At 37.7% G+C, this 27,500-nt stretch overlaps 1 protein-coding gene across 4 annotated transcripts in view; it reads right to left on the reverse strand.

The window, feature by feature from the left end:
• palm1a (paralemmin 1a) overlaps positions 1-27,500 on the reverse strand; it is a 43,072-nt gene that overhangs the window by 10,870 nt on the left and 4,702 nt on the right. For 2 of the 4 annotated variants that reach the window (XM_055185058.2, XM_055185060.2), the window contains exons 2-7: positions 17,959-18,004; positions 14,671-14,751; positions 9,194-9,321; positions 8,004-8,112; positions 3,845-3,866; positions 2,939-3,004 (exon numbers count right to left, since the gene is read on the reverse strand). In XM_055185058.2, coding sequence (XP_055041033.1) covers positions 2,939-3,004; positions 3,845-3,866; positions 8,004-8,112; positions 9,194-9,321; positions 14,671-14,751; positions 17,959-18,004 — 452 coding nt within the window. The remainder of the gene's footprint in view (positions 1-2,938; positions 3,005-3,844; positions 3,867-8,003; positions 8,113-9,193; positions 9,322-14,670; positions 14,752-17,958; positions 18,005-27,500) is intronic. The other 2 variants (XM_055185059.2, XM_055185061.2) reach the window with 1 other exon arrangement.

A 27,500-nucleotide genomic window follows, 5' to 3' on the forward strand; every position in this document is an offset into this window, starting at 1 on the left:
ATCACAGACGTCCTGGGGGACACGTTGAAACTCAAACGTCGTTTGGAAAACTAATCCCGTACGAATAGTGCTAAAGTGACAGGATCATGGCAGCCCAATGTTTTGTGTGAGAGCACTGGCTTTGTTTTTCATAGCCATGTGCTTTCTGTCTCGTCTCCTGACCCCGCCCCCTCGTTAATTATGCCATCATTGTTTGAATCATGTCACCTGTTCCCCTCTTGATTTGTTCCCTTATTTAATGCCCTTGTGTTTGCTGTCCTGTGCTCGTTCGTTTTGTACCAGTTCTGTTTAGTGGCTCATGCTTTTGTCAAGTCACAGTCTAGTCTAGGTCTAGTGTATTTTGTGTCAAGTTTATAGTCTGTTTAGTGTCTAGTTTAGTCAAGTCTGTTAGTGTTTGTTTGCATAGTGTGTTTTGTAGTGGTGGGCAGAGCGAGGCTTCGTGAAACACTGAAACACTTGAATCAATTGTGCCGTATGTTTCGAGGCTTCGAAACATCAATCCGAAACCGCCTCCACAGTGACACCTAGCGGTCGTTTGCATGTCTTTACATGAAGCAGCCTTGACAAGATTTTAGACGAGCGCTGACAAATTGTATCCCACATGTTGTTTGATTGACACACAAGTGACAGGATGGGAGAGTGGATAGTGCTCTCGACTCTCATGCGTAGATCTTAGGATCGAACCCGGGAAATGCATGTGCTACATCATAATAAAATGCTTTTTGTTGTTTTAACATCTGTTTGACAACTACATGAGCTTTTAGGCTCACAATTGTCGATAACTATAGGCTGTTCGGGTCTATTTAATAAAAAAATGGAATAGAGATATACCAAATAAATAATAATACATTCATAAAATATATCAAGCCATAATATGCAACATTGTTTACATATAAAGATCTTTATCCAAATATATAAATTGTTCTGTGTTGATAAACTCAACCAGATTATTTTTTACATATAATTTCTCCAGCCTTTGAAAACATTCTCACACTATTTACACTTTTGCTGGCATGCATTTTTTGTAAGTGTTACATACTTATTCGGAATAATTACTTCTTTTCAGTAATTTATAGTATTTGATCTTGCCAAAAACTCATATATGATGTATTGTCAAATTTGTTTCCTACCCTGTCAGTTTAAGATTCGACGCAGATTCGACAGGTACGCCACCTTTCGAAATACTTGTGAAATGCACCGCTTGGTGTTTCGAATCACTTCATCACGTGACATGGGTGTTTCGAATCACACTTCGGAGCAGTGTTTCGAAACATTTACGCTTCGGGATCTCGACACAGTGTCGAAACTTCAGTTTCGCGGGAGCCATCCCTAGTGTTTTGCCCCCTCGTGGGTTTTTGTTTTCTTGTGTCTGTTTAAATAAAAATATTTGTTAAACTGTTTGCACCTGGGTTCGTCTCCTGTTCCTGACAGAACGAACGAGCCTCCTGAGACTTATAGTCAGGTGTGACTTATATGTCAAAATTAATTCATACTGACTAACATGAACCAAAAGAAAACATTACCGTCTACAGCCAAGAGAGGGTGCTATATGTTGCTCCTGTACCCTACCCCTGAAAAAATGTTAACTGAAACATTAACTTAAATACATCAGAGAAAGACTTAACAAACAAAATGCCCTCAAATAGAATAATAATTTTCGAAATAAATGCGACTTATAGTCCAGTGCGACTTGTATATGTATTTTTCCTCTTCATGACACATTTTTTGACTGATGCAACTTATACTCCGGAGCGACTTATAGTCCGGAAAATACGGTACTACACCTGCCCTGTATGAACCAGTGTGAGGATGATATTAAGAAGTGGCTTGACAGTCAGCGGTATCATTCAACACATTGTAAGTTATTTGAACAAACCATAATAAACATATTAAACTTCTTCGTGTATTGAGTATTGTTTTCGTTTTATGAAAATATTATTACATCGCTTCTTACGCAGATGGAGAAATGAGCTTATGAAATTATTTGCTTACTTTTTAAAGTATTTGCTTTTTCATTTAAAACATAACAGAAGTACGCTCAAACACAGTACGAACTATTACAAACATTAACTAAGCAGATTATGTCATATATATTCTGTACTGTAATCGCATTTTTGTAATAATGTATAGTAGCAGAATAAATAAATCAGCTAAGCATATTTTTTTTCATAATATTAGTTGTTTTTACACAATTATTGTATTTATTGTTTACTGGCAGTTTCTATGAAATGTTTTACTAGATGGATTTGTAAATACAGATCATGAGTGCATGTGTGCCACATACACATTCAGTTTTTGTGCATGGGGTTAAAACAAATGTTTTGTAGAGATTTACTGCATTTGTATTAGCTATTACTATGGCAATCCCTAACTGCACAAATTATCCCAACCTTTTTAAATTTCATAATAAACATTAAACAGCCAGACAAAACTGCACACTTGTGTCCTTCTACGATTAGCTTTAGTGGCTCACCGGAAGTCATAAACCGGAAAGCTCAAAGATGGCGGCGCCCACATTTACGTCAGGAAACAGGTGGATATTTATTATTTTAGCACGTAAAAGCCAGCAAGATTCTTTTTGTTAAATGTTTTGCTTGAAAAGTATGCTTGTGCTATCTTTCATGCAGCTTGGTTTTGTTTGATTTTGTATTAATGCAATTCCACTCCTATAGTTTTTGTGTCTCTTGAGTGTTCGTATATTATTTGGGCCAAGACTGATGAAAAAAATCCTACTGAAGTGGATATAGTCTCACAAAAGAGCAAAACTACTAGTAAACTTGACTGGGTATAATGTAAAGAATATTCTGTGAAAAGAAAACTTGATATCTTATTGTAAATAACTAACATCAGACTGGTTTAGACTGGATTTCACAAACATGTAAAAATCCCAGGAAGAGTGTGTGATCTCTGCGTGAGCCACGGCTGGACCAACACTCACCTGTTTTCATCATCTCAAAGTCACCTTCGTATTTCTCCAGACGAGGGCTGACGTGAACTTTGACCTCTAATAAAGGTCATAAATGATAATATACAAAAAAGATAAGGGCAGAGAATAAAAAAGTAAGAAATAGGAGTGAGGAAGAGAGAAACAGGTGAGAAGATGTATAGGAAAAAGAGAGTGCTAAATGCTTCAAGACTGACCAGCAACATCCCAAGTACAAAAACTTAAGAAAACTTTTTTCAGGGGTTTAAAAAATATTTTCTTGTACCCTAATTGCTCTTGTTGTCACATTGCAAAATTCAAATCAACACCCAAAACAGTCCTTAACTAAAAACAGAAGAGAAAAACCATGTACCCTATAGTCTTACATTTAACAATCAACTTATATGCACACCCTAAACTTGCTTCATCGTCACATGGATTACTCAAACAGAATACTATTTTCTAAGCACTACACTGGGGGAATGTACTTCTTTAAAATGTACTTACAAAAAATACTGGTTTCTATATGAGGAGCTTCGATGCAAAAGCCTCTAAACTCCACTGTAGTCAGAAATGAGATAATAATATTAAGCAAATGCTCTTGGCACGTGTTATACGTTCATTAAATACTTTTGCTTCAAATCTGCTTAATCTCAGCCTCAGGTCATTCAGAAATCCCAAGTTTGTTGGCAGACTCTAATAAGAGTCTGATAAAAAAATTAGATGCACTTAAGAGGGTTTTGGATCTTAGCTCTTCATATATTTTATATGGGTTAGAGTTAGGTTTTGGGTAAGGTTCCGGGTTGGTCACTAGATATCACACAGTTACAGAGTAAGTACATTCAATAGTATGTATATGTAGAACAGGACTGTATAAAATAAAGTGCTACCCAAAGTTTTAAACATATTAACGCATCTTACCTTTAACAGAGTCTGTCACAACCTGCAGAAAGGAGAGAGAGAGAGAGAGAGAGAGAGAGAGAAAGAGAGACAGAGAGCGTTTTATTCAAAATGTGTCTTTTTGTATTAAAAACCGGTAACACTTTACTTGAAGGGGTGTTCATAAGGCTGACATGACACCTTCATAATTATGACATGACATGTGTCATGAACATGAAGGAGATTTTATGCACATTTATGACAACTCATCAAGTCATTAAGTGTCATTTTTTCAATTATGTCATTTTTAAAGCAACACTATGTAGTTTTTTTACCTTTAAATAATGTCTCTAAAGTTATTTCAGTGATAGAACATCTTTTAACTGGACAAATTGTACTGTTGCTGCAACCTGAGCAGCCTCCTAGCTGCTACAAGCACACTCTGAAAGTGGCGGTGGAGGGTAGAGCACACAGCCCCGCCCTTCCCCCTGCCTGCAGAAGAGTGTCTGATACCAGGTGCTTTTCAACCACATGGGGGAGCTGTAAGTCATTTTTACATGGAAATACATAGTGTTGCTTTAATGCAAAGATGACATTGTTTATGACAACTTGACATAAACCAATACATCATAACTTGTCATGACAACTTAACATTACCAAGACAACATAACTGACCACTTTTTACCAGCGATACATATATATTAACGCCTCGCTCCGCTTTTGCTCCATTGTAAATTTTATTTCTCTTTTGAAACAACACCAACCTCGTTGGCTCGTTAAAATATAATAGAGTCCATTGCAGTTCTGTAGCAGAATGCGCAATTTATTGTTCAACTCTAATAAAGCATATGGCATAAGTGTGTCACGGACCGCGCTGTAGCAAGGTAAATGACGCAAATTATTTACAAATTTAAATGGCTTTTTCTTTTTTTCTGTGTTGGTGGTTTAGGTTGTTAAAGCTGTATTAATACCGACCTTTAGATTTTCTTTCCATGTGTAAGCAGAAAACTTGTGTTTTCTTGACACGTACCTTTTAAGATTACACAAGGAATCTTTTGATGTTGTAACCACCTCCCCGCACTCGCGTTCTTCTTTGTCATCATTACCTTTTAAAATGCATTTGTATTTTCCCCCCTTGCACTGTGGTATTTCAGAAACTCTTTATTTCTATCTTTCTTTAACTGTGCTTATTAATAACTAATGAATAAGGCGGAAATCGCGAGGGGGTCAGTAAAATATAATTAAAAACATAATAAATAACATGATATTATATTAATGTTTGTGTAGTTAAACAATACAAAACAAATGCAAGTGGGGCCAAAATATATGTTTAGAAACATTTTCAGTGCCCCTCCCTTGTCTCACAGTGTTTTTGGTTCTTGCTCGTGATTGAGCGATAGTGGAGCATTTTCGGAGTGAGAGAAAATCACGACGCTCCGACATTCAAAAAATCCGCTCCTCGCTCCTGGCAAAATCACTCAACTTCTTGCTCTGCTCCCACTCCGCACCGCTCACATACTCTGCCGTCTATAGCATATTTATATAGTTTTATAACAGCGTCATGAATATTTTTCTCGACCTCAACTACAGTAGTACAAATATAATTTGTTATTAAAATGTCACTAAGTGTTAATACTCTGTCAAATAGTTTTATAACTACATCATGAATATTCTTCATAATGTTTTTTTTACGTTTCCTCCAGGTGTTAGAGAAATTAAATCAAACATTCAACAATAATAATTATAATTGGTAATATTTTACGTTATTGCATTTGGTTCACCTAAAATTAAATAAAAACAGTACAATAATGGGTTAACCCATGCAGCGTTGGGTTCATATTGCTGCAAAAACAGTTAATTACATTAAATTAATAAAAACATTTTTTAGTTTTTTCTCACGTCAGAAAATTTCAGAACCCTCTGTGTGAGGAAAAACAACTTCTGTTAGTTGTACCACTGTTGAGGTCAAGAAAAATATTCATGATGCTGTTATAAAACTATTGGACAGCATATTAACACTTAATGACATTTAAATGACAGTTAAATGTAATCTTAACCCATAAAGCTAGGTAGTTTCTTAAAGGTGACATAGAATCATTGAACGGGGTATTTATCCTTGTTCTGTGATGTGACATGTACACAAATTATTTTTGTTTGGGTCTGTAATGCCTTAGAAGCTTCCGAAAAACCTCTCTCAGATAGCTCTATTAGGGTGGGGGATTTTAAACAAGTGGTTTTGAACCTATTTGGCTCCCCCTACTGGCTTAACTTGTAATCTCATTACTGATTGGCTGCCTTTGCTGCCACTCAAAAAATGTAGCCAATTATTTTAGTGGAGGGGCAGTGAGATGCCTGTGATGTCATAAGCATCAGTTTTTCAGATTGGGCTGTTTTCTGGCTGACATTTCTAAAAGAGGAATTTCTATGAGACTGAGATGTTTAGCATGTTTAGCACTTTTTATATGTTTGTGAATGCGGGTAGACTACCATTATTCAGCAAAGACAAGGTCAAAAAAAATTTCATTCTCTGCCCCCTTAAAATTTGATAATTATTGTTTATGACATATTTATATCAAGTTGTGTTATATTGGTTTATTTTAAAGGAATAGTCTACTCATTTTCAATATTAAAATATGTTATTACCTTAACTAAGAATTGTTGATACATCCCTCTATCATCTGTGTGCATGCACGTAAGCGCTGGAGCACGCTGCAATGTTTCGATAGCATTTAGCTTAGCCCCATTCATTCAATGGTACCAATCAGAGATAAAGTTTGAAGTGACCAAACACATCAATGTTTTTCCTATTTAAGACGAGTAGTTATACGAGCAAGTTTGGTGGTACAAAATAAAACGTAGTGCTTTTCTAAGCGGATTTAAAAGAGGAACTATATTTTATGGCGTAATAGCACTTTTGGGAGTACTTCGACTCGGCGCAGTAACACCCTCCCTCTCCCATTATGAGAGTGAGAAGGGGAGCGGACTTTTCAGGCGAGTCGAAGTACTCCCAAAAGTGCTATATACGCCATAAAATATAGTTCCTCTTTTAAATCCGCTTAGAAAAGCACTACGTTTTATTTTGTACCACCAAACTTGCTCGTATAACTACTCGTCTTAAATAGGAAAAACGTTGATGTGTTTGGTCGCTTCTGGCTTTGTCTCTAGATGGTGCCGTTGAATGGATGGGGCTAGGCTGGTTGCTGTCGGGGCGTTGCAGCGCGCTCCGGTGCTTGCGTGCACGCGCGCAGATGGTGGAGGGATGTGTCAACAATTCTTAGTTAAGGTAATAACATTTTAATATTGAAAATGAGTAGACTATTCCTTTAAGTTGTCATAACAAAGACATCTCAAACAATGTCATCTTTGCATTAAAAATGACATAATTGAAAAAATGACACTTAATGACAGTTGTCATAAACGTGCATAAAATCTCCTTCATTTTCATGACACATGTCATGTCATGATTATGAAGGTGTCATGTCAGCCTTATGAACACCCCTTCAAGTAAAGTTTTACCAAAAAAACTCCATGCATTTGATTATAAAATATCTAAATTAATAACTATATAAGGAACAATGTCTTTCTTACAAGAAACAATTTTACTGATATTTTCTTTATGTAGTCCTTTACACTGTGCTTTAACTCATAGTTGAGCATTTTAAGTTACAACAAGCCAGCATTGGTTAATTTAAATCCAGTGGTTAGGTTTGTCCATATTTTACCATACCACCCACAGCATTTTTAAAGTGTAAATTCTGATAAGGTTATGCTTTCATGTCTTGAAAATATAGTTCAAAATCCATCTAGCTTGTCTAACTGTCCTTATTATGTAACACCCTCTGCAGAAGCTTTAAGCAACAGAGTTCCTGACATACTGACCAGCACAGAAAAGGCCAATAAGAAAAATCAAGGAGATTTTCAGCAGCATCTTTACTGTTACTATGGAATCAACTCTGAAAGTGGTGAAGAATTCAGCAGACTAAAGCGTTCGTTGAAAGCAACAATCCGTCAGTCCCAGTTCTTTAGTACATGCATGCCTGCACTGTAAGCAATGAGATCCATCGCTTCCCTTAATCAAAATGGCCTTTGTGTGGCCGGACATGAGATTGAACCCCATTGTGTCAGGCTTGAAAGATTTAATCGCAGCCTGCCGCCCACCCTGGTGTTAAGTTGATGTGTGTGTTTGAAGGTCTGAACTTACCTTTGTTTCAATTATACTGGTGATGTCTTCCTGTACTGCATCTGACAGGTTCTCTTTGGTGGATGTTGCAGACACACCCGCCTCTAGCTCCTCCAGCTCTTTCTCAAGTCTGTGTATGAGTGAGAAAGATGAGAAACAGTATTTATTTTAAAACAGACATAAACAAAACGCCTCAAATTTCGTTGATTGACATTTAGAGACATTTGGACACAGAACCTCTAAAGCAGGATTCCCGAACCCTGCGTGTGGATTTGCAAGGGGTTCGGAGTTAATAAAAAATGTATCAATAACAGTTAAACCTTAAAATGTAAATAAATAATTGTCAAATATACGGTGACGAGCCGTTGAAGTAATCCAAAATAATGTACACCCAAGGTGGTAATGCGGCACAACGTAAATCGCTACACCACAGGCGTGCATTTTTTTTTTAAATTCAAAGGATTGGAGTCAATTATTCAGCTTAAATCGCTAATTTTTGAGACTTTTGACAGGTCATGTGTGCATTTATAAAAAAAACCGCATACCCGCGAAACATTTCTCAACCAATCAGAATAAAGCATATGACAGCATCATGGTATAACCGGTTGTAATAAAAATAACTGTAATACTACTGATAAAAGCGTTAAAGGTTTGAAAACCCCTGATCTAAAGCATAAGAAAGGTAAGAAAGGGAATCTAGATCATTTTCATGTCCTGCATCTCAGATTACTCTCCTGAGAAAAAGACCCACAACATTTCCCATTTCATATCAAATTTCAGCCAAATTATCTGCACTATGCAATCCACATGACTTTCTTTATGTTAACACTTATCTCATCTATTTTTGAATTACTTATCCAGAATCAGTAGAATCAGTAGAAATAAGGGTCAGTTCTCACATATCTAACATTTGATTATTTTCATAGGCATGGTCTGAGCTTTCCTGGCACTGCTTTCCTGGTATTACTCAGTGTTTGGCATGCCAGCGTTGCCTGAAGCAGAGATTTAATGAGAGGATGGAGAACCAGACTGACCTGCCAGCCAGCAATAAGACGAATGTCACTTTTTCACCATCAGAAAAAACTAATCAGATAAGAAATGTCATATCCAATGGTTTCATACTACACATTCCCACATTAGGGACTGGACTGATAAAGCCTGATATCACAGCTTGTCTCTGAAGCTCTGACGTGAAAACCTTTAGTGGTTACCTCATTATAGTTTCTTCAAGGCCTCTAGTTTTGGCTTCGTCCTCACGGAGCTGCTTTTTAGTTTCATCTTCTTCTGGTCCTGCAGTGGGAGCACCGTCCAGCAGCCATCTTTCCCTTAATGACTTTGACTACAAGAAAAAACAGAAATATGAAATTATATTTCTGTATAACAGTATGCAGTATACTGTACATACTGTACAGAATAGTGTATACCAAAATGCAATGACAAAAGCTAAATAAATTGCCGTTTTCTGTAGAAAATTTGGACTGACAAAATCACAACTGATTACCAAAAAACAATAGACAATAGTGGATGATTTTTAGTGTTAGGGCTAGGTATTGCAACTAATTTGGTGATTTGATTCTTTTTATAGGGATTCAATTCGATTTAGTCCAACATCAACAAGTTATCAATATTTCATTAAAATGTTAGGCTTAGGGATGTCAATTTATGCAATTTCCCATATTCGATGATCATTTAAATTAACGATCAATCAATCGAATAATCGTTAACAGTAATAGTGCAATAAGCCTTCACTGCAGTGGCATATAGCCAATGACATAAAAGTGTGCATAAAAAAGACAGCTTCCTCACGCGAATTAAAATATTTTATTTTGTCTAAATAACATGCTAGTGGGATTGTAAAATGAGTCAATGTAGTTGTTGTTTTGATAAAATCATCAATTTAAACTTATCTCGTAATTAAATATAATGACTAATAGACACAGTAAACTCCGCCTCACATGGGCACTCTGCAACAGACACATGAAAGTCCATGTCAAAATAACAGTTTTATTATCATCAAGTGTTATTTATCAAGTTGTTTACCTCGCTTTCCGAGTCGTTGATACGCTGTTTGTAATTATATCCAAGAAGCACACGAAGGGCACTTTTCTCGTCGTCACCTCAGCTTAGACGTACTTTCAGCAAAGATGCTTATATTACGGAGATGCCAACCTTCCATTAGAAAACACGCAGCGCCTCAGCCAGTCAATAATGATGATCAGTGATATATGTTGCGGGCATTCAGGGTGTAACGACAGTCAATTACAGTTTACATTTGACAGTTTCTTGCCATAATTTAAGATTACATTTTAATTTGTTCATTAAAAACGGCTTCTGGTCTCCTTCTCTGTATAGCAGCGTTGCTATGCTAATCTTGCAGGCTTCCCCGAAGAGGGTCTTTGCTTTCAGTATCCTAAACGTATTTGAATTTTCTGCGTCGGACCCTGTCAGATCCACTGCGGATGTAATTTCGTTGCGTTGGCAGCCAGCCAGCCTCGTCTGGCATGACGTTAAAAAGCACATGCGTGTGCTTGGCATCGAGCATCGTTGTGATCATAGCTAGTAGTTTAACTTTTGCGCGCTCGCTTAATTTTTTTTCTCCGACTGTATGTGTTTTGCGCAGGCGCCGCACACACGTGCATGATCTTGTTTTTCAACAATCGTTAAGTTTTATCGAGTAAATTCTTATCGACAATTAATCGAAGATCGATTAATTGTTAACATCTCTAGTTAGGCTTTGTATGCATGGAATTTATTTGGTGCGTTGTCACTTTAAGACCTACATCTAATGCTCGGACCCTATATACTGTTACGTATGCGTTTTACTGAATTGTTCACATTTACACAACAGACTAGGTTAAAGGTGTAGCGGAGGATTTTCGCGAATTTTAGAAAAGAACCGCCTTCTCCACTTTAAAAAAAAATGGAATTGCGCAACACTCCTGATTGACAACTAGGAGGACCAATAGTCTTGATGATCCACCCGGAAAAAGAAAATCCTCCGCAATACCTTTAATGAGAATAATCACAGCATTTTAAAATCATTTAGTCCATTTAAGTGCAAGAAAACAGTATTTGCGGGCTGTCTGAAGCCTTAAAGGGACACTTCACTTTTTTTGAAAATATATGCTAATTTTCCATTTTGAAATCCATTCAGCCAATCTCTGGGTCTGTGGGAGAAAAGCATGCACAAGCATAAATCGATTCTGGGATTTACGCATCGGTTTTGTTTTGTTCTATTGAAGATCGATTAAAATCGCAAAATCTATATTTTTTTTGCGCAGCCCTATATAGCATGCCATAAATATAGCAAATATTGTACTGTAGATAAATCTAAACCCTCTATTAGAACAAGACTGATGGTCCACATCGCCTAAAAGCCTTTTATTTCTCATTTTCCAGTCTTTGGATATCTCCTAAAAGAGATCATTACTAACCAAATAATCACTCTGCCCCTGAATTATTCAGATAATTGACACTAAAATCCAAGTGTTGGCACAAACACATACATTGCTCAGAGTTATTCTTTGAAATTGATCTGACTTTTCTTTTTACTCTTGGTAGCTTAAATTTGATATTAGTAGCCTTACACTGTTTGTGACAACATGCTAACTGGTTTACATTCAAAAACCATACAGGATGTGTGCCTATTCCCAACCCAATACCAGCAGTCACTGTGCTGAGCACAGTTACAATAAACCTGCAGGGTGCTGAAGATTTACTGGGGGAGTTAACAAACCTTTAACCAATCCAACATCACAGCTGACCCTTCAAAGTAAGAGTTTTTTTGCAGTAAGTGTTTTATTTATTATTATAAGATCACCTCCAAAATGAAAAGACAACATGTCATAAATAATATTTTGGGGTGTATTAGGACTAACAGAATGCAATATTGAATAAGAATGCGGTAAGAATACGATTTTTTGCATTGGGGCTGTTGACTTTAGATGTTTCAGTAAAACACATGCATATTTGATATCTGCTTCAGCAAAACAACAAACTCAAAAATGTATGCATTGCACCGAGAAATATTATGCATTATGAAAGTGTGTTTTATCTGGCAGTTGTCCATCCCCTAAAGGGCTTTTGGCATTCGCTTTCCAATGCACTGAAAGCTTAGGATATTTCAGCTGTTTCTAATCAAGCTTTTGAAAATGCCCATCTTGCTTCTATCTCAAGTCCAATAACATTACAGTATTAGAGATTTATACATGCATGCACCAGTTTTTATGTATACCAGTTTTGTCCAAAGAATGAAGGCTACTTTTGTAAGAACATATGAAGAGCTCAGATGCAAAAGCAGCTAAATGCCACCTCCATCAAAAATAAGATAATCATATTGACCGAATGCTCTCAACACTATTGGAGGAAAGACCAGATTACCCGGAGTAAAACCACCCTGACACAGGGAATATGTGCAAATTTGTGTAACATTCGCAGAACTTGTGTTTGCAGGTTCTGTGTGGGCTTTATTAAACCACACCTAACCAATCAGCATCATTAACATCCTGATCTAATCACCCATGATACATCCTTTAATCAATCTGAACTCAATGAGCCAATCAAAACAAAGGAAACTTTGGAGCCAAAATACTTCAGTGTTAAGTTTACTCTTAGACAAAGAAAAAAGAAAACATAACATATTTTATACATTTACATAGAGTTCAGCAAAAATTTGGCAAGAGGACTGAAACCGCAGAGCTTCATGCCTCGAGTGGTTTGAATTGTTCTGTATTTGAGAAGAACACTATAGTCCTTATCTCAGATGCACAAAAGCGTGCTCATATATCAGACAGCATGTGTTTTCAGAGCTAGAAGAGGCCCTCCAATAATTTAGCGGCCCACCATTCAATGGCCATTCATCTCTCTTTCTTTCACTGTTTTGCTGACTCTGAATGGAGGCTCCATAGAAACTGCTAATGAGGAGTTTGTGGATTTTATCTCTAAGCCGGCACCGCAAAATCCCTCTCACTCGCAGCTGATCTCTAACACTTATAAGCTATGAAAACACAGAAAGATCTTCAAATTCATCTCAGTTTCCAAAAATAATTGAGGAGTTCAGATGCAAAAGCATCTAAATGCCACCTCCGTCAAAAATGAGATTTTAAAGGGACCCTCCACCTTCCCGAAAATATGCCAACTTTTCAGCTCCCCTAGAGTTAAACATTTGATTTTTACTGTTTTGAAATCCATTCGGCCGATCTCCGGGGCTGGCGCTGGCACTTTTAGCATAGCTTAGCATAATCCATTAAATCTGATTAGACCATTTAGCATCACGCTAAAATATAACCAAAGTGTTTGGATATTTTTCTTATTTAAAACTTGACTCTTCTGTAGTTACATCGTGTACTAAGACCGACAGAAAATTAAAAGTTGTGATTTTCTAGGCAGATATGTCTAGGAACTATACTCTCATTCTGGCGTAATAATCAAGGACTTTGCTGCTGTAACATGGCTGCAGGAGGCGCAATGATATTACGCAGCAGCCGAAAATAGTCCCCTTAGTAACTTTTAATGGCAGGGGACTATTTTTGGGCAGTGCGTAATATCACTACGCCTGCTGCAGCCATGTTACAGCAGCAAAGTCCTTGATTATTACACCAAAATGAGAGTATAGTTCCTAGCGATGCTAATGGTCTAATCAAATTCAATGGATTATGCTAAGCTATGCTAAAAGTGGTAGCCCCTGACCTGGAGATCAGCTGAATGAATTCCAAAACAGTAAAAAACAAATGTTTAACTCTAGGGGAACTGGAAAATGAGCAAAATCGGCACGTATTACACATTCATCAAACACTTTCGCTTCAAATCTGCTTAATCCCGGCCTCAGGGCATTTCGAAATACCACTTTGTTGGCAGAATCCATTAAGAGTCTTATAAAAAATTGCTGATTTACAAGAAAACGTGTGAAACGCACTTAGAGGGGCTCTGAAACATGCACATCTTACATCTGGCTCATTTGACATACTACAAAGTTCATATGCTACAACAATATTACAAGTAGTATAATATTTCAAACATAGTCAGAGATAATAAAATGCTTTAAACATTTACTTAAATTGGGAAAAATAGCTCTCCAAACCAAAACAATTGTGTATACCTGACCTGGGGGCCACTGAGACAATACAACATATATTTAGCAGAGAGAGCCGTTTCCCTTCACACACAAACAGGACGTCCTATCACCCCCCCCCCCCCCATGGCAGATTCTTCTTCCTGTGTCTGACAGTGTTCTTGGCCCAGTCTGCACCCTTGCAGTAAGAAGAGGTGTCCAAAAAGACACCAAACAGCAGTGGATTGGACAGTCACCATTAATACAAAGAACCCATCTGATTATTATACTTCTAAAAACTCAAATGTCTCAATGTCAAGTCAGCGGATTGATATACTAGCAGGAAAAAGCTCACAGAAGAGCTTTGTTAAACATGGCTGGATGTTAATTGGTTAATACACTGTGCCACCTGTGCCAAAAACATATACGTCACAGCTATGACTCAAAACACCTGTTCATCTATTTACTGAGCTTATCATTGCATAGCACCCATTCCTCTGGATCAAATCAGTTTATTTGTTTATTATTGTGGGTAATAAACTTACAGTACAGTAGTGATAAAATACATACCTTGTTATACATTCTAAGTCATTCTGGATAAAATCATTTGCAGAATGCATAAATATATATTTGTTTTACCTTGAGGTGCTGAAGCTGTCGTCGATCATCTTCTAGTTGTCTTTTCTTGTTTTCTATTTCTGTCTGTCTTTTCCTTTTCTCCTATAAAAAGACAAATTTTGGATGCTTTGTTTTCACTCTTTGCAAGTTAACATCTGCATTTCACTGATCTCCGAAAGCACAAGGTTAAAAAAAACTAGCTGACATGTAAATGCGAATGCTCATATTAACATGTAGACATTTTAATGATCAGTATTGATTTTTTTTTATGACTACAGCTTTAAGTGCTGTAAATGAACCCTCAGGAGACAAAAACGTGTATATGCTTTGTGTGTTTAGAATGCCTTCTAGTCTAATGTAATAATAAGTCTTATCAAGTTTGTGTGTGTAAAATCTATACCTCCATGCATGTTTACGTGTCTGTGCAGCATAAACAGTAATGGAGAAGTTACTGTAAAACAATACTTTCCCAAGTTATTCATACTTTAAAGTAGTTATAATAATATAGTAAAAAATGCCTTTTAGAAAAACATAATCAGATGATCAGATTATTCAGATTATTTTGCTATTATAGAGCTTTTACTATTATAGAGCAGTATCTGGAACATACAATAAGGAATGAGAATCTCAGTTAGGGTAACAGCTATAAACTGAACTGATACATTTACACAAAATGCATGTTTTTAATGCTACACTGCTACTTATTGGATAAAGCACATCGTTATTGGGGTCAATGACAAAACAAGCGCCTAAAATGTATTTCAACAAATATTTTTAAAATTAATGTAATGTATTTTTGAGTCAGAAACAATGTGTTTAAAAACTTTTGTTTATTGAACAACATTTCAGTACATTTTAAAGGGATAGTTCACCCATAAATGAAAATAATGTCATTATTGACTTATCCTCATTTCGTCTCTAACTGGTAAGACCTCCGTTCTTCTTTGGAAACACAGTTTAAGATGTTTTTAGTATATTTAGTCCGAGAGCTTTCTGACCCGCCATTGAAAATCTATGTACGGTATACTGTCCATGTCCAGAAAGGTAAGAAAAACATCATCAAAGTAGTCCATGTGACATCAGTGGGTCAGTAGAATTTGTTTAAGGATCGAAATACATTTTCACAGTCAAAAATAAAAAAATACGACTTTATTCATCATTGTCTTCTTTTCCGGGTCTGTTGTGAGCCGCGTGCACGGCACTGCAGTGACCCAGCTGATGTACAACGCTGCTGAAGTGTTATCTGGTGCGCCCCAGCTTTTTTTTTTGCACCCGAGCTTTGTTTACAGTCTAAGGGAGACACACGATGTAAGTTTGAAAAAAAAAAATCTTTGCAAACATGTCTGAGGATAACAGACATGCAGCGTCGAACAACAGCAGCGTCACTGCAGACCCGGTAGAGAAGACAATGCTGAATAAAATCATTATTTTTTGTTATGTTTGGACCAAAATGTATTTTCGATGCTTCAACAAATTCTAACTGACTCACTGATGTCACATGGACTACTTTGATGATGTTTTTATTACCTTTCTGGACATGGAAAGGGTCAACAAGCTATCGGACTAAAGCTAAAACATCTTAAACTGTGTTCTGAAGATGAACGGGAATCTTACGAGTTTAGAACGGACATGAGGGTGAGTCCATTAATGACTTTTTTTCATTTTTGGGTGAACTATCCCTTTAATGAGTTTTTCCACAATATTTTTGATATCCCTATTCAAAAAATGTCAGGTGGTACAACCAATCATTGTCTATTCACCAGATACGTTTTAATGCTTTCCCTGTGACATGCTAATTGTTTGTTTAGTTGATAGTGCCATTTAAAATTATAATCCTGAAAATAGTGTACAAAAACTGTATCATAAAACTTAACAGTTAAGAACTGTATATTTAAAAACAATTATTTAAAAAAAAGTATAATAACACTTAAAGACAACCTTAGCTTGCATTTATTAAAACTATTAGCGTTATTAAAATTATTAGCTAAATTATTAACTTATTAAACTGATTTAGCCTGATGTTCTTAGGGGCATTGATAGCAGTTGCACCCCTTTGACTTTCTGGTTGCACCACCTGACCTCTGCAATGAATTTACATTTAACAGACTTTTACTTGGATGCTATCAGCTTTTGGCTGTGATTGTAAATTCCTAAATATATTTTTTAAATTAATGTGTTCGATAAAATAGCATTTTTTTCTAGTTTTACTGTCCATTGGTTTGTACCACCTGACACAGTCTACTCATTACATCAAAGTAGATTTTTTTTCAGTATTCGAGAGAAATCTACAAACTTTTCATTCAGCCATAAAAACTACCTGAGGTTCACTGGATAATGTGATGTCATGTTTACTGTTTATTAGGGATGCACCGATATGGAAATTTTGTCCGATACCGATAACCGGTAAACTCATTAAATTTGGGGGCCGATAACCGATATCTATAGGCCGATAAATATTCATATTATTTTCACAATGAAAAACTCGCAGACAACGGATATCTTGTCTTTGCGCTAGACTAGCATACTCTTCTTAAGCCCGCAACACGTGTCATCTTCGTGCTATGTCACAGAAAGCACCAATCAAAACTCCACATGGCCAGCAATGAGCAAGTGAAGTGGTTCAACAAACCAAAATATTCCATCATTTATCGGCTTTTATTTATTGGCCTAATTTTGCTATCAGACCGATAACCGATAATATTAAAAAAGCAGTTATCGTCCGATAACGATTTGTCGGCAGATATATCGTGCATCCCTACTGTTTATACTTGTTCACTTCATAATAAAAGCCCATGATAGTGGTTGTACTACCTTGACATTTGAGAACATCCAAATTGATGGACAAATGTTTTTCAATTATCCTAACATCTCAACAACTACTGATAACTGATATACTTATTTTCAACCATAAAATAAGTATCTTATTTTAAAAAAAAATTTATTTAAACACCATTTTTACCAGTTTTCTTAAACCGCTCATTTGTGATTCGGACAGTTGCCTCGCCCGCCATTTGGCTTGAGATATAAAAATTATTTTATTTATTATTAAAAAACACAGAAAAATGTATGCAAACTTTTGTAAAGTACATAATGTCCCCAGACACAAAAAAATTGCATGTCACGTCATTGACCCATTGGATAATGAGTACCCTAAAACCAGTTACCAGCTACTGTAACACTATTGTAAAATGCATTTAATGCAAATTTATAGTGTCACTACTTGTAGTTTATTCCCAATGCTGGTAATGACATTAGACAGGACAGGTCTGTGCAAAGGTACAGAACATGTGGTGGGAGAATCTCACTTACTGCAATAGCCTGGAGCCGCTCCTGCTGTGAGACTGATTCTGACATCCTGAGAGAGAGAGAGAGAGAGAGAGAGAGAGAGAGAGAGAGAGAGAAAATACATAAGACAACAATTGCATACAAGTGACAGATTTATATCCTGTTCTGGCATCTGGACTTACTGTAAATATTTCTGCAAATGGAGGGGACTGAGTTACATTTCCAAAAATGACACAGTAAAATTTCATGGTTATTAATGCTGGCTTCAAGTTATGTTACAATATTGGTTTTTATCAATTCAGGGAGCTTAAACGCCACCACAGTGTTGATATAACAGCAGTGTTTATATTACACAACAGTGCTGATATTACAATTTTACTTTGATCTCTATGTTTCAAGAAAATCAATGTTAGGTTTCTTTAAAGGGGACATATCATGAATATCTGACGTTTTCCATGTTAAAGTGCCATAATTGGGTCCCAAGTGCTTCTATCAACCTAGAAAATGTGAAAAAGATCAACCCAGTAACTTAGTTTTGGTAAACCATTCTCTGCATGTCACGATCGGGATGTAGAGACAGGACGCAAACGCAAAGTTCAAAATAAATAACATTTAATAATAAAGACACGAGGGCTGACATGGTGAATACAGGAAAACAGGAACATCCAACACAGGGAACAGACAGGGTAATGACAATAATCCGGCAACCGGTGTGACAGAAACAAGGCATATAAATACAAAGACAATTAAACATAAGACAGGTGTAGTGTGTTGGCATAATGAGTCAATGAGTGTCCAGGTGAGACGGATCAGTGCAATACACAAAACATGACACGGACTAGCCGTGACATAACCCCTCCCTCTACGAGTGGCTACCAGACACTCACATAAACACAAAAAAAAAACAAAGTCTGGTAGCGAGAGTCCAAGGGAGGGGTGGAGGGCTTGGGGACCCTGGCGAAGCCGGCAGCCGCCGGGACGAAACCAACAGGACGGTGGGGCCGGACTGCGCCAGGAGAACGGGAGCGATCGCTCCGAGAACCGAGGCAGACGAATTACCCCCCTTCTGGGAATCATCGACGATGAGGTGCCCCCCGGAAGTCATCTCCCGTCCCCTCGCGGAAATGGAGACCCTCACTCGGTAGCCACCCCGGGGAAATGATCGGGCGTGGTCCGTTCCGGATCCCCCTACGAGCGGGACGGTGGTCCTCCGAGGGACCGTCGACGACGACTCAACCGTTGGGGGGACCGCCTGGGCCGATCCTCCTCCCACAGGCCCGCAGGAGCGAGCGATCGCTCACGGTGGTCCCCCAAGAGACATCGGGGCTGATGGGGAATGAACCCCGATGTCACTACTCCCCCTCGACGAAACTCCTGGGGGAGCCGCCCTCCGTGAACTTGCTGCGTCCAGTTTGGCCGGATTATTCTGTCACGATCGGGATGTAGAGACAGGACGCAAACGCAAAGTTCAAAATAAATAACATTTAATAATAAAGACACGAGGGCTGACATGGTGAATACAGGAACACAGGAAAACAGGAACATCCAACACAGGGAACAGACAGGGTAATGACAATAATCCGGCAACCGGTGTGACAGAAACAAGGCATATAAATACAAAGGACAATTAAACATAAGACAGGTGTAGTGTGTTGGCATAATGAGTCAATGAGTGTCCAGGTGAGACGGATCAGTGCAATACACAAAACATGACATGGACTAGCCGTGGACACTGCATGCATGTGAAAAAATAGGTCATTGAAATTTGGCTCCCCTTGTGATGTCAGAAGGGGATAATTCCGCCCCTTAATCTGCACCATCCAACCACGGCACTGCCATTTAGTGCAGAGATCAACTCATTTGCATTTACAAGGACACACCCCAATTTTTGCTCATACCTACAATGTGTCAATTTTAAATGGATAGTTCACCCAAAAATGAAAACAATGTCATTAATGACTCACCCTCATGTTCATCCTCGGAACACAGTTTAAGATGTTTTATATTTAGTCCCGAGAGCTTGTTGACCCTTCATTGAAAATCTAGGCACGGCACACTGTCCATGTCCAGAAAGGCAACAAAACATCATCAAAGTAGTCCATGTGACATCAGTGGGTCAGAATGTGTTGAAGCATCAAAAACACATCCCGGTCCAAAAATTACGACCCCATTCAGCATTGTCTTCTCTTCTGTGTCTGTTGTGAAGCGCATGCCCGAGACTAAAGTCGCGTGACTGCAGCGACACGGATGACGTGTTATCCCCAGACATGTTTGCAAAGTTGCAAACTTTTTAAAACTGTAAACGAAGCCCGGGCACACAAAAAAAACAAACAAATAAACAGCTGGGGCGCACCAGATAACACGTCAACCATGTCGTATGTCATCCGCGACTTTAGTCTCGCGCATGCGCTGCACAACAGACGCAGAAAAGTAGACAACGCCGAACAAAGCCGCAATTTTTGTTATTTCTGGACCAAAATGTATTTTCGATGCTTCAAACACATTCTACTTTAATGATGTTTTCATTACCTTTCTGGACATGGACAGTATACCGTACCTAGATTTTCAATGAAGAATCAACAAGCTCTCGGACTAAATTTAAAACATCTTAAACTGTTTTCCGAAGATGAACTGAGGTCTAATGAGTTTGGAACGACATGAGGGTGAGTCATTAATGAAATTATTTTCATTTTTTGGGTAAACAATCCCTTTACCATGCTATAATAAGTGATCTATATGGTATTTTAAGCTTAAACTTCAGATACAAACTCTGGGGATACCAACTCTTAAAAAAGTCTTGTGAAATGTCCCCTTTAAAGAATCAAGATAACTGCCATTGATTATGATGTTTTTTTAATTGTTAATATTGATAGTACAATTTAGTTGACATCAGATGACATACTTTTACCAAACTACTACACTTCCCATAATTCTTGATGGGAGAATAAAAAATCTTCATCCTTAATTCATCTTTGTTGCAATAGCACTTACAGGCACCCTGTCTTTGTCATGATATATTACAGAGAAGAAATATGTCTTTCTCGTTGCTTTTGAACAATCTGGAAAAGTTTAGAAATTTGATCATAGAGGCAAAAATCTGTTAGTGAAATCTGTTAAAAGTCTCTGAACAATGCCTGCCAAGATCCAGGTGATGTAGTGCGATTTCTCAAAAAGAAAGAAGGGAAAAGTTTAGAAAAATAAGAGCTTTCTGAGATTTCTATCATGCTGCGTTTGATTGAGCAAGAGAAAATATTCAGCTCGGCAAAAATTCCTCGTACGGTTTCTGCAAGCAATTCCAGGAAGAACATAAAACTGCTGTAGATCTTTGTTAATGTTGACCATAGCCTCTGTGGACAACGAGATAAGATCTACTGTATGGACAATGCCAATATGAATATTCTCTCTATGACAAATTAAATCAGAAACATCTCATTTAACTCCTTCATATTTCATCAACACACACACACAAAAGGCCTTTCAGACAGTAAGATTGGCCCCCCACTGTCAGTCCTGTCTGCTGAGGACGCAGCTGTGCTGGCAGGCCGTGTACGGAGCTCTTGGAAGGTGAGGTGAGATTGTGAGGACTGTTCCTCCGACCCACCACACTGACAGACAACTTACATCCCCCAACACGAGTAAAACACAGCACCTGTACAAACAGCCTGTTCTGAATCAATGACACAGCAGCTAACAGCAAAGAGAGAGAGTGATGCTAAATGACTCACTATATGCCAGAAATAGGTGATTATAAACTTATGGAGGTCTTATGGATGGGAAATGTCTAAACAATCTATAAGATTAAGCTGCTATATCACAAACATTTATCAGTCAAAACTCATCTTTGAGCAAATTGCCTTATTTAATATACTCGGATCTATGAATATGCAAATTAGTCCCCGCCTCAACTATTTCGCACCACCTCGTGCCATAGATATATATGTACATAGATGCTACATTTGGTAGTTCCATACTGCAATTAATCTACTCTATCTCAGATACATTCAAAATTGTTAGTGGTGTTTGCAAAGTAAGACGTTTCTTAATAATGTTTTACAAATCTTTTACTCCTAACTATTGTGTTTGATGAAGGCCACCTCAAATCATGCAGGACATGAGTGTGATTACTTTCTGGGTTAAAACTCAGCAGTATTTATCTTGACATCCAGACACACAAAGCACAAATACTACAGAACTTCAGCATCCAGCAAAATAACTAATTTACATTTGCATACAAATGTAAAAAATTAAATCTGAAAAATTATAGCCATTCGTGTCAATTATCTTAATCTGAACCACTATAATGTTTGACACTTGCATTACATGCGAACGGCCCCTACGCTAATAGAATTCTGTTTTTCTCTCCCTGTCTCGTCCTCGACCACGAGGACAATGAGACAAACAGACCCAGTTCCTGTTGCTGTGAAGATCATCGCACCACTGATCCACTGGCTGTCCTTCAACGTGATGACCAGCCGATGCCCAACCAATGACCGCCTCCTATCCCTACCGTATCTATATATATATATATATATATAAATATATATTAATTCCTCCCAAGGGTTTTTGTCCTTCTAGGAGTTTTTCCCATTGGGTTTTTTCCTAGGGGTTTTTTTTCGTCCCAGGGAGAGTCAGCCAACTTTGGCTTAACTTAGCACTTTACTGTATACGTTACATTATTAAAGCAACACCAAAGAGTTTTTTTACCTTAAAATAACGCTTCCAAAACAGTTTCAGTCGTTCATCCACTCTAAACAGGGTGAACAGCACTTTCGCATTCGCTTTGCAGCCCTCTATTGTCCAAAACAGCACTAAATAAGTTTCCAACCGTCAGGTCGCGGTCCTGTAGTTTAAGTGAAAACTACAAAAACTTGCTTTATGGCAGACCTACAATCCAATCAGAGCCAGCTATGCTGCAGTATTTATGACAGTGGGTAATGGACAATTACGCTTCTAACCTGTAGGGGGAGCAAAGAGCCAAAACTCTTTGGTGTTGCTTTAATATGCTCGCTTGTACGGTTTAACCGCTATCTCTACTTCTTATATTATCTATTGATTTTCTGTGTTCTCCTCTACATCTTCTCATGTAAAGCTGCTTTGCAACAATTAACACTTGTGAAAAGCGCTATATAAATAAAATTGAATTGAATTGAATTGAATTAAAGCGCAACTAAAACCCCTGGTCAGAGCCTGACTCCACCCACTGGCAATATTTGAAAAAATGCAAGAAAAGTGGGCAGATCCCAACGGAGATAGAGGGGACGAACTAAGCTCACACCAAGCATGTGGTGAGATCGTAACAAGGGCGTGGTGAGCTTGAACCTGCTTACGTCACAAGTTACTTTTTGGACCCAACATCCAATAGGAAAATTCAACTGCAGTAGCCACCGTTCAACCTGAAGAGGGGCAGCACTCAGACGTTTTTTACACCATATATTGTAGTATTGAAACACTTTATATCAAAATGTCAAAAAACTTACTAAAATCAATGAACAGCACTAATAAAGCATCATTCTTACAGATCATTAACTAAAAAAAGTTGGTTAAGGGTTTAGTTACTCTTTAATAATACACCATATTTAAGTAATTGAAAGCATCACGCTCACAACAAAATGACTTCATAAATAAATAAAAGGAATCAATAAAGCTTGTCTACACTACGCAGCAAGGAAGATAGTTCTGTTTTGCACCTCTCACTTTTAGTGCAGTTAGCTATAATTTCATAATAATAAATAATGAGAGCGTTCTACAATTTAACACGATGCAATGTTGCATCGTGTCTAGTGATGGACAGACATATTGTCCAGGGGTGTGTCTCCCTAAAAGCACCGTTAGTCAACTATGTTCACAATTTTGGTTTTTTCCTCAAAACCAATGAACGTTCACAAACTGAATCTTAATCTTGTGTGGTTGTAACTACAGCTCTTTTTTAATTTACCAAGAGAATTAAAGCAGCGCTTTTGAAAAGAGTGCATGTGAGAACCCCAGAGTGACGGAAGCGGGAATTTGCATTTAAAGGCAACTTCGGAAATAAAGGGAAATGGCAAAAAACAAACATAGGAGAAACGTCGTCTTTAGGTGTCATGCTCGTTATTTGCAGCAATAATCTGACGATAATTCGATCTCAAACAGAATAGCAGACATTATTACTTTACCATCTATGTGACGTCATTATCAATGTTACTGAACCAGCATGGTTCGAACGATGGATATGCAACCAAAGTACTATGTTTTGACTAGCTAGTTAGTTTCTCCAACAATGCATCATACTATGGTGGTTAAGCACCTAGTTTAATTGTTGTATGGGAAACGACTAATTGTCCAATTTGTGGCCAATTTTGTACCAGGCATGTCAGTGTTTAGACTTTTAACTCTATCCCACCATTGACAAGTTATCCCCTCAATAAGAGAAAACGCTTCCCTGCCAATGATGAGTTTTTACGGCAATCCATATTTCTGCTATTATCCCCTAGGTCGTGCTCTTACCAACCTTATTAAACACTGATACATACATGGTTTCAAAAACAGTAAAAACTCTTTGTATTTTATAATCATCGTTTTGAATCTGATCCTTTACAAAATGCAATTATCTACAAAATTTGTACTCAACATTTAGTATTTTTGAACTTTTGTGAAAATCATGAAAAATGCCGGCACTGGGTTGCAACTTTATTTTAAAACGCTGTTGGGAAAAAGTTAAATTGATGATTGCCCACTGTCTAAAAATTGTCACTAAAAACCTTTAGTGTATAGTGTAGACAAGGTCACAAATCAATATGAAGCCAAGTACAATGGTTAGTGTGGCATCATTATCAAGCATAAAATTACATAATAAAGCAGGACAGTCATAACGTTGTACTAGAGATACGCTTTCTCTCTTTCATAAACCTGTATACAGCTGCAGCCAGGTTCTGTGAAAGCTCAGCCGTCTGTAAAATAAGGGTCATATGTCTGGCTATTTCTCCTTGCTGTCACATGCTTATCAGCCATAGCTAGCATTAACAACAACATGATCTCAGAGCAGCATGCCACATATAGAATCAGACTACATTTCTTTTACTAGCTTAACACTTTAATAGCTGTCAACAGCATGTCCAAGTTGTCTTGCAATGTTATGGATGAGCATTTCAATGCATGACACAGATTTTTCAAATAAAGACCAATGGCATGATGGAACTGAGGAATGATGGACGTGACACTCAATAAAGTATGAATAAAAGTATGAATGAAATATTGAATGTGTGTGATCTATGACTATCCATATTTCACTGCTTCACACTATACTGAGGCATTAACACTGGACTAGGCATTGGAGGCATTAATACAGCACTAGGCATTGGAGACATTCATCTTCACTGAAAAAACTGTCACTTGTGAAAGTTTGTATCGAAATTTTGTTCTCTTGGCTGAAAGCGATACAATAAATTTGATAGAGTCGAGACATTATTTATCAACACCACTCCAGGTCCAGGCCCTATTACTCAACACCAGCATCTGACCGTCAGATGCTTTTGCATCTGAATGGGAACAAATACACATTACAACTAATGGAAAGACTTCTCAGAAAAGTAGAATCTGTTGTAGTAGCAAAGGGAGAGATTAATGTCCATGGTTTAAAATTAAATGTGCAACAAGGACACCAGTGTTGTTTGAGTATCGGCATACTTTTGGACATGTATTTCAGGCTCTCTTCATTGTTAAACGAATCACATCTTTCACAAGTTAAAGCTGCGTTTGACATGCACCACTGTTCAAAAATGGCCTAGGGACTAAAAGGAATTCCAGGCATCTATTTCACCCTAAAGAAATCACATCAGACATGCGAGAGAACTGAAACAGATGTTTTTCCACTTAATAAAGCACCTCATGTCAACCAACAACACAATCTGAATGTTCTTCTAACAGTTCCAGCCATTAGATCATTTCACGTCTCCAAGCTGAAATGTCTTGAGGTTGTGCGGATGAGCGACGAAACCTGAGATACAAAGAGCAGCTTTGAGACCTCGTGACTGCAGAAGCATCCTACAAATAGTGATGTTAAGAGGAACATTCAGGCCACATTTTGACCCTGGAACTAACTTTAGTACTTTCTTGATGTCCCTGGGTTAACATCCATGTTTCCTGTCTGTAAATCTTACCTTTAAATCTGTCTTTTTGAAGTGCTTTAGGAACAAATTCAGGAAAATCAAACTCATACTGGGCAACAGTGAAATTTGTTGCATAAAAAAACCATATATCATTTCATTTTTAGATATTTCTGCACCAAAAAAGAAAACATTTTTCCCATGTTGGACCCAAGAAAACATTTTCCAGAATAAATCATGGACATCCCTATGAATTACTACAGAATGGTTCATAAGATGAACCAATGACTCAAAGGTACAAAAGCTGTCACTGGGGCAGTACACCTTTGTACCTAAAGAGTGCATAATGGTGCCTTAAATGTACCTTCATCTATACCTAAACAGTACATATCAGGACCATTTTTAACAGGTACCATTCCTATGACAAGTTTTGTACTATTTACTTGAAAGTGCATTAACTCAAACATAATGACAATGTTGATGCTTTCTGGTCTTCATCGTACTCAAAGAAACCCAATCAGTTTAATGAGCCATGCTCCTACAGTATTATGGTCCTACAAAACTAATAACCATAATTCAGTAAAACGCACTTAAATGTCATTGCAATGTATTAAAAACGCAGAAAGATTATTGGTTTAACCTTTCTACAATTGCTTGTGGTGTAGAAGAGCAGTGGTAAGCAGAAGAGAGTTCATAATTGTTAATGTCCTGTTTGAAAATTATTACTTCCGGGCTGCCATGGGTGACTGGGTTATGTTTCAAATATCTTTGAATCAGCAACTCATAAGTAACACAATGCATTCCCACAACTGTCATGTCTGATATCTAAAGATCTCCATTGAAGAAATGAGACTGAACAGTGTACTAGGAGGTCTCAAGGCCAGGGAAATTGCATGCTGAGCCTGAGGCATGAGCACAGATTTATAATGCAGGTCTAAGCGAGGGGCTATTTGTGCTCAACACTATAAAGTGTGACGTCTAATGCTGCGTACACACCAGATGCGAAGCTTCGCATTCCTCGCTCTAGAATTACTTGCGGGATTAAACTTTTGTCATGCGAATTTTTCGCTCGAGTTGCGCAAAGTTTTTCGCAGCAACCACACGGCCCAATTCCCGTCATTCCCATTGCTCCATGCGAGTTTATATCTATTCACATCTTTGCATTGACTTTGTATGTAATCAACTTGTGCAAATCGTTAAATTCGAGAATTGTCACTACAATGTCGCATGCCGAGAATCAAGAACACTACTCCATAGATATGCTCCTGTGTTGTGTGTTTGGTTGTGTCGCGTTTATGATGATGTCACGACAGTAGAGGTGGCACAATTGTAACGATAATAAACCCAATAGATTATTGATCTATAATCTCACCCACTTGGAAGCGGTACTAAACTGCTGTGGGACAGCAAACTGAGCCAAAGTGAAGCGAACTGAGCAGATTCGTGCAAGCCTATTTGTGCCATGCAGTTAAAAAGCGGAAAACA

Source organism: Misgurnus anguillicaudatus, chromosome 14 (assembly GCF_027580225.2).
Source record: "Misgurnus anguillicaudatus chromosome 14, ASM2758022v2, whole genome shotgun sequence".
Lineage (NCBI taxonomy): Eukaryota > Metazoa > Chordata > Actinopteri > Cypriniformes > Cobitidae > Misgurnus > Misgurnus anguillicaudatus.